This window comes from Procambarus clarkii, chromosome 83 (assembly GCF_040958095.1).
Source record: "Procambarus clarkii isolate CNS0578487 chromosome 83, FALCON_Pclarkii_2.0, whole genome shotgun sequence".
NCBI lineage: Eukaryota > Metazoa > Arthropoda > Malacostraca > Decapoda > Cambaridae > Procambarus > Procambarus clarkii.
The window spans coordinates 15,385,615-15,394,096 of NC_091232.1; the positions used below are offsets into that span (position 1 = coordinate 15,385,615).

General features: G+C 36.1%; 1 protein-coding gene across 1 annotated transcript; it reads left to right on the top strand.

Annotated features, from left to right (window-relative positions):
• Positions 1-2,141: 2,141 nt before the first annotated feature.
• On the top strand, positions 2,142-6,208 carry LOC138358332 (uncharacterized). Its single transcript, XM_069316170.1, has 4 exons — positions 2,142-2,387; positions 3,596-3,801; positions 4,621-4,762; positions 5,595-6,208. Exons 1-4 carry the CDS (start codon positions 2,285-2,287, stop codon positions 5,942-5,944), a joined length of 801 nt encoding a protein of 266 aa, XP_069172271.1. The 5' UTR covers positions 2,142-2,284; the 3' UTR covers positions 5,945-6,208.
• Positions 6,209-8,482: the final 2,274 nt, after the last annotated feature.

An 8,482-nucleotide genomic window follows, 5' to 3' on the forward strand; every position in this document is an offset into this window, starting at 1 on the left:
TATATATATATATATATATATATATATATATATATATATATATATATATATATATATATATATATATATATATATATATATGTCGTACCTAGTAGCCAGAATGCACTTCTCAGCTTACTATGCAAGGCCCGATTTGCCTAATAAGCCAAGTTTTCCTGAAATAATATATTTTCTCTAATTTTTTTTTATGAAATGATAAAGCTACCCATTTCATTATGTATGAGGTTAGGTTAGGTTAGGTAGGGTTGGTTAGGTTCGGTCATATATCTACGTTAATTTTAACTCCAATAAAAAAAAATTGCAACCCGTTCTCACACAAGACAGTACATATATGACTAGTGCTTAAAGTCAATATGTGGAATGTGATTTAGTACATATGTGATATATTCCCAGTTAACTTTTTTACCAAGGCTCAAACTCTTCCTCACGTACCAATTTACGTCTCACAGTACTCGTCCATCAACGTAGATAGCTGAATAGTCGTGATTGGTTCAATTATAACGAAAATTGTAGTTTTCAGGTCCCACATGGGTTGTGAAATTCACCTACTATTGTCCATGCTCTTATAATATTACAGATCAGCTACATCCTATTGAAGGCTCGTAGTTTTGTTTTGAGAAATATTAGTTGTTCTTAGTAAATTATAATAAGCACAATAAATTATTACATAGAATAAGTGCTTCACCAATCAATATTATATACCATAGTTTGTGCTTTAGAAATCTTTAAAGAATGTTTTGTAGGAACGCTAACAGAAAACGATGTTATGTTGGAATGTATATAGGGTAAACTACTGCAAACAGGATGGTATGGTGTGGATTATTGGAAACTATAGGATTAGTATAGGGTCCACTACCACCTGTTAGGTGGGTAAGGTGTCCAATAACACCCGCAGGATGAGTATGGGGGTCACATCCACCCACAGGAATGGTATGGGGATCACTTCCACCCACAGGAAGGGTATGGGATCCAATACCATCCACTGGATGTGTATTGCGTCCACTACCACCGACAGGATGGGTATGGTCTCACAACCACCCACAGGATAGGTATGGGGTCCAATACCACCCACAGGATGAGTATGGGGTCCACTATAACCCACAGGATGGGTATGGGGCTCCAACCACCCACAGAATAAGTATGGGGTACAATAACACCCACTGGATATGTATGGCATCCATTGCCCCCACAGGATGACTATAGGGTACAGTATCGCCCACAGGATTAGTATATAGGGTTCACTGCCGCCCACAGAGTCGGTATGGGGTCCACCGCCACCCACAGGGTCGGTATGGGGTCCACTACCGCCCACTGGGTCGCTATGAAGTCAACTACCGTCCACAGGGTCGGTAGGGGTCCACTACCGCCCACAGGGTCGGCAGGGGGTCCACTGCCACCCACTGGGTCGGTAGGGGGTCCACTGCCGCCCACAGGATCGATAGGGGGTCCACTGCCGCCCACAGGGTCGATATGGGGGGGGGTCCACTACCGCCCACAGGATCGATAGGGGGTCCACTGCCGCCCAGAGGGTCGGTAGGGGGTCCACTGCCGCCCACACGTTCGGTAGGGGTCCACTGCCGCCCACAGGGTCGGTAGGGGGTCCACTGCCGCCCACAGGACCGATAGGGGGTCCACTGCCGCCCACAGGGTCGATAGGGGGTCCCTTACCGCCCACAGGGTCTCTATGAAGTCAACTACCGCCCATAGTGTTTGTATAGTGTCCACTATCGCCCATAGTGTTATTATGGGGTCCACTACCCCTCATAGGGTCGGTATGGGGGTCCATTACTACCCACAGGGTGTGTCTGGGGTCTATTTTGGCAATACTGCTTTTCCAATCTCATTTGTTGTTCAATGTAAAATATTTGTTGCTCGACTTGCAACAATTTATATATATATATATATAGTATAGTGCCTTTGCAATAATGTACCAATGTGTGTATTTTCATAACTCGTTTTAAATTGTTGAAAAATAAATAACTACATTGTGAATGCAAGTCAATGTTTACATGCTAAATCAGAGTTGCCAGATTCCGCTTAAAATAGCAAATTGTGCTTATTTTCAAAGCTTGAGAATTTAGCTTTAAAGTAGTTAAAAAACTACGAATTTCGCAATTTGCTATGTACTTTAGTGTACTATTTTAAAATAAGGTTGGTTTTTAAGCTGCAAGTCATATGAATCTCAAAAAAAGTATATTATTAACAATCTTATCTCCATAGTTCACTAGTTTCTGTAAATCAGATCTGGTAACTGTAGGCCAAGTACTGGTAGACTCAAGACACAATGTGTGTTGAAGCTATTCTCTTTGAAGAAGTCATCTCGACAGGATCTTCCAGCTCCAGCTATAAAACTTCACTAAACATGGATCTACCTAGTACATCAAAGGGTAAGGAATTACTAAACTGTAGTAAACTGAATCTGACACTGTCATATATATATATATATATATATATATATATATATATGTATGTGTGTATGTATGTATGTATGTATGTATGTATGTATATATATATATATATATATATGTTGTACCTAGTAGCCAGAACGTCGTACTCGGCTTACTATGCAAGGCCCGATTTGCATAATAAGCCAAGTTTTCCTGACAGTATATTTTCTCTAATTTGTTTTCTGATGAAATGATAAAGCTACCCATTTCATTATGTATGAGGTCAATTTTTTTTATTGGAGTTAAAATTAACGTAGATATATGGCCGAACCTAACCAACCCTACCTAACCTAACCTAACCTATATTTATAGGTTAGGTTAGGTTAGGTAGCCGAAAAAGTTAGGTTAGGTTAGCTTAGGTAGGTTAGGTAGTCGAAAAACAATTAATTCATAAAAACTTGGCTTATTAGGCAAATCGGGCCTTGCATAGTAGGCTGAGAAGTGCGTTCGGGCTACTAGGTACGACATATATATATATATATATATATATATATATATATATATATATATATATATATATATATGAGGGGTACCACCTCTGGTGCAAGTGTAGGGACCCATAGCCTCGGAGAAGAAAATAAAGAGTACTCAGAGAAGACCTTGTGGATCCTCACTGAACACTTTCATATTTTCTTCTCCTACCACCCTTATTCTTTTGGTATGTGTGTATATTTATCTAACTTTATTTGAAAACGTCATTACACAAAAAAAGTTACAATATTGATTATATATATATATATATATATATATATATATATATATATATATATATATATATATATATATATATATATATATATATATATATATATATATATATATATATATATATATATAATTTTTTTTTTCTTCCAATAATATAGTATTCGCTTGAAATTAACAGCCTGGTCAATCAGGCTGTTGGATTCAACTCCTCTCAGTTTTGTTATACGAGTTACAGCATGGTTAATCACATCCAAAATTAAAGTTATTTCCAGATGCAGTCCTAAAATTTTTAACATTGCTCTCACTAGTGTTAATGTAGATTATTTCATAATTTAAATAATATATTTAATTACTGTAGTACATTTTAACAACAATTTAACTTATAATTTTTGCAGCATAGGTCATTTGAATATAAGTATTTTATTAGAAACTATTTCCTTCAGGTCTTCAGGGAAAATTCTTGAGGAGATGCACAAACTGCAAACAATGTGTGCATGTCCGAAGCAATGTTTGCAAGTTCTGCCAGTGTGACTTCCGAAACAGTAGAGAATTAATGAAGAAAGAAGAGGAAGCCCGTTTTCTACTTAAAGGCAAGAAGGCTTTAGAACGAAATACAGCAAGCCGGGTTCTACGAAGGATTGAAAATCAGGTATTGAAGTTTGTCTACATCTGTTGTATTCATTTGTATTCTTCTTATGCTGAACTTGCTTGATAAGGTATAGAATCAACATGAATAATGCTGTACAGTACTTACATACTATTTGTTTATTTATTTATATACAAGATAGCACACTGGGATTATGAGAGTACATAGAATTGATGTTTTTACATTCTTGTAAAGCCACTAGCACACATAGTGTTTTGGGCAGGTCCTTAATCTAACAGATAATTTTAAATAGGCAATTTAAAGCTTAAATGGAAAAAATTGGCTGGTACATTGTAAGAAAGTATCACAAAGATTACTATGTACATTAAAGTAAAATTTGAGGGTTATCAACATATAAATTGTAGCATAATTTGAGGAATATTTCAAGGTATAATATAGTAAGATATGCATTCAATATAACAATCATGATATAAGGTGATAGCAATGATTACAATGGAAAAGTTGTATGGTTTAGGCACATATATTCTGGCATTGGATTTCATAAGATACAGTGCGAGTTTAATACACTAGTTAGGAAACTATCAAGAAAAAATTTAGGTACTTTTTGGTTTTATTTTTTAAAATGGCAGAAGTTGGACAGTTTTTAAATTTGTTAGCAAGTTAGTTCCATAGACAAGGTCCCTTTATTTGCATAGAGTATTTACACAGAATAACTTTGACTCTGGGGATATCAAAGATATTTATTTCTGGTATTGTGATTCTATTATGGGTTCTATTGCACATGCCCAGCTATGCTTCAAACATTTATTTTGTTGCATTTTCCCAGATAGTGTTATTGTTTAAATATTATTTGCTTTTCAGCTAACATATCTGCGTGGCTGTGGGTATGAATCAATCGTTATCTATTACAAGAAAGGACCAGCACGGGTGACGCATGGTATCCTACCAAACAACGTAATACAAGAAGAGGACAAGAAGATCTTCACCACTAACTTCTTTTTGTGTAAGTAGTTCACATAATATATAAATATATCACCACCTATTATTTTCTCTCATATATATATATATATATATACATATGTATATATATATATATATACATATGTATATATATATATATATATATATATATATATATATATATATATATATATATATATATATATATATATATATATATATATATATATATATATATATATATATATATATATATAATTTCAATTCAATCATCTCTGTCGTTGATGTATATGGCAAAAAGTGTGTGGCCCAATACAGCACTATGTCTTAACGTAATGGGTCCAAGGGCCCATAAGGTCTCGACAGCATTAAGGGCCCTTTAGCAAACCAGTGTGCTGGTGCCCCTATGACACCCATGACGTCTTTGTATCATTTCAAGTTTGTACATGTACTTCTTAAGATATGGGCACCATACAACTGCTGCATATTCTAGCTTTTGTCTAAAAAAATCATGAACAATTTATTTATTATTTATCCATGAATGCCAGAACTAAACCCTGTGGTACTCCACTCGTGACATTTCTCCAGTCCAATACATTGCCTCTGATTACTGCCCTCATTTTTCTATCAGTTTGAAATTTTTTAATCCATGTTAGAAGCTTACCTGTCACCCCTCCAATATGTTCCAGTTTCCAGAACAAACTCTTATGTGGAATTCTATTGAATGCCTCTTTTAGGTCCAGATAGATGCAGTCAACCCAACCATATCTTTCCTGTAAAATTTCTGCGGCTCGATCATAGTAACTGATTAAATTTGTTACACAGGATCTTCCATTTCAAAATTTTTTATTTTTTATTTTTATTTTTTTTTCCAGCACGCACAAGGAAGCTTGATGCAGATAAACTTACATTAGGATCAGAAGGTGATAGCGATAATGCCCTGGAAAAAAATCCTGACGAGCTACAAGTGCAGCAGGTGCATAAAGTCCAAAAAGTACCGCAGGTGCAAGAAATTCAACAATTACAAAAAGTTCCGCAGGTGGAACATTTACAAAAAGTTCCGCCGGTGCAACAAGGGCTACCATTAGCAATCCTTCAGAAACAGCAAGAAGTACAAGTAGTAAAATTTGAACCACAGGGAACTACACCAGGAAAACAGTGTAGTAACAACGGAATGGGAATTTTAAAATACCTGAGGAAACAGGTAAAAAAGGACAAACAATAGAAATGGTTCCTTACACATTATTTGGTAGTTTATAGGTATTTTACTTATAATACTTTATATTATGTCTACAGTTTATAATTTAGTTTACAGTTAATTTACTTTTCAACTTCCATATCTTACATGAAGGATTTTTACTGTTTTTCATTTTTAAAACCTTATTAGTATCATTTATAGTTTAGTGTCAATTCACTTATAATACAATATATGGAATAATTTACTAAATTCATTTAACTATAATAAATTTAAATAAACATTTTTACCCCAGGATGAGTTTCAGTCACCCTACCCAAAAAATTAATGTTTCTTTATTACTAATCTTGTGAGAGGTAGCTTATTGTGCAGCCCATACTCATTCTGTGAGTGTTAGTTTATTGTGCACCCCATAGTCATCATGTCACCCAAGCCTGCTGCAGCTGCACCTGAGGGGTGGTGTAGGGAACCATTAGTGTACTATTATGATTTGAGAGAGAGAATGCTCTGTGGACAGAGCATCAATATGGCTTAAGGCATTGAGCTTTGCCTCAAGATGAAGCTTGGGCTGATCTCTGATTTGCTTCTTGGGAGTCTTCATTTACGTGCACCCCATACTCAACCACTTTGTAGTAATTAATTGTGCAACCCATACTCATCCTGTTACCAGTAGTTTGTGCAACCCATACTTATCCTGTGATCCCTATCCCTCTACTTCAAGTCCCTCAAGGGGCGCACGAATTCAGTTTGGCATACTGCATCCTGCCTTCCCATCCCTAGCTACTGACCCATCACAATATTTTATTTTATTTTATTTATATATATACAAGTAGGTACATTGGGGTTGTGAGAATACATTGAATAGTACAGTATTTACAATCTTGTAAAGCCACTAGTATGCGCAGCGTTTCAGGCAGGTCCTTAATCTAACAGATAATTTTAAGTAGGTAATTTCTATCAGAATTGATAAATGATAATAAATACATTGTTTACATACATACATTACAAATACATACATATAAGCTCAAAAGCTTCATTGAAGGTTGTAACAGAACCCATGAGCACCACACCAGAAAAAAATACAGTTTTGATATTCCAAGAATACGACTTAATCAAACTAGAAATGCTCTACAAATCAAGGGACCCAGAATGTGGAATGATCTTCCCAACCATGTTAAAGACTGTACCTCTCTCAACCAGTTTAAGATAAAAACTAAACACTACCTAATAAATTCACTAACCTACCTTACCCCTCTATTGTCAACCCATGTCTGTTATTTTTTTTTTTTTTTTAATCAACACTGTTTGTCAACCTATTGTATTTGTGCTGCTTTTTCAGTCATGTTCCCTCTTTTTTTTATCTTTATTTGTATTTGTTCTCAACACATTTTATTCTTTATGCTCAATTAGTATTAAGTTCTAGATATTAATGTTTTTCCTGCCCGAAACACGTTGCGTAATAGTGGCTTTAGGCATTGTATGTACTAGCTCTATCTATATATCGATCCATTAATGTAACATTACTTGTATGTATGTACCTTACCTGAATAAACATATTTATTTATTTATTTATTTATTTATTTATACAAGTTTAACTCTGGGGATATCAAAGAGATATTTATTTCTGGTGTGGTGATAATGGGTCCTATTACATCTGTCCAGGAAGAGTTTCAGAGCAGGATTTGCATTTAAGAACAGGGTTTTGTAAATGTAGTTGACACAAGAGAATTTATGGAGTGAGATTATGTTTAGCATGTTTAGGGAGTTAAACAAGGGGGCTGTGTGTTGTCTGAAAGCAGAATTTGATATTATTCTGATAGCAGATTTTTGCTGGGTGATGATGGACTTGAGGTGGTTTGCAGTGGTTGAACCCCGTGCACAGATACCATAGTTGAGATAGGGATAGATTAGTGTATAATATAGAGAGATGAGAGCAGGGTTAGGTACATAATATCTGATTTTGGAGAGTGTACCAACTGTTTTAGAGACTTTCTTAGTTATGTATTGTATGTGGGTACTGAAGTTGAGTCTCTTGTCTAAGAATAGACCAAGAAACTCATATATGCTCTTTTCTTCATCATACATTGTTCAGTACTTCCCACCTTTTGAACTGAGAGGACCAATTCATTAGCTCCCCCACCTCTCATTAATCTAATGGCAGAAGCTACATTTATCTCTGCAATTCTATCCCCAATACTCTGCAGATTCAACTCCATCCTGATTTTCTCAATCATAGCATTTCTTGGGCATCCTAAGATAATTCTCATGGCTTCATTTTGTACCTGTGGGAGGTTGGTGCTGGGGTTACTGTGGGAGGTGTACTGTGTGAGGTTGGTGTTGGGGTTACCTGTAGGAGGTGTACTGTGGGAGGTTGGTGCTGGGGTTACCTGTGGGAGGTGTACTGTGGGAGGTTGGTGTTGTGTACTGTGGGAGGTTGGTGCTGGGGTTACCTGTGGGATGTGTACTGTGGGAGGTTGGTGTTGTGTACTGTGGGAGGTTGGTGTTGGGGTTACTGTGGGAGGTTGGTGCTGGGGTTACTGTGGGAGGTGTACTGTGTGAGGTTGGTGT

Bases quoted from the DNA above. Each gene is read 5' to 3' on its own strand.
- LOC138358332 (XM_069316170.1), top strand. From the start codon at position 2,285: ATGTGTGTTGAAGCTATTCTCTTTGAAGAAGTCATCTCGACAGGATCT. The intron at 2,388-3,595 runs GTAAGGAATTAC...TATTTCCTTCAG, and splicing joins TCTACCTAGTACATCAAAGG to GTCTTCAGGGAAAATTCTTG. The intron at 3,802-4,620 runs GTATTGAAGTTT...TTTGCTTTTCAG, and splicing joins TACGAAGGATTGAAAATCAG to CTAACATATCTGCGTGGCTG.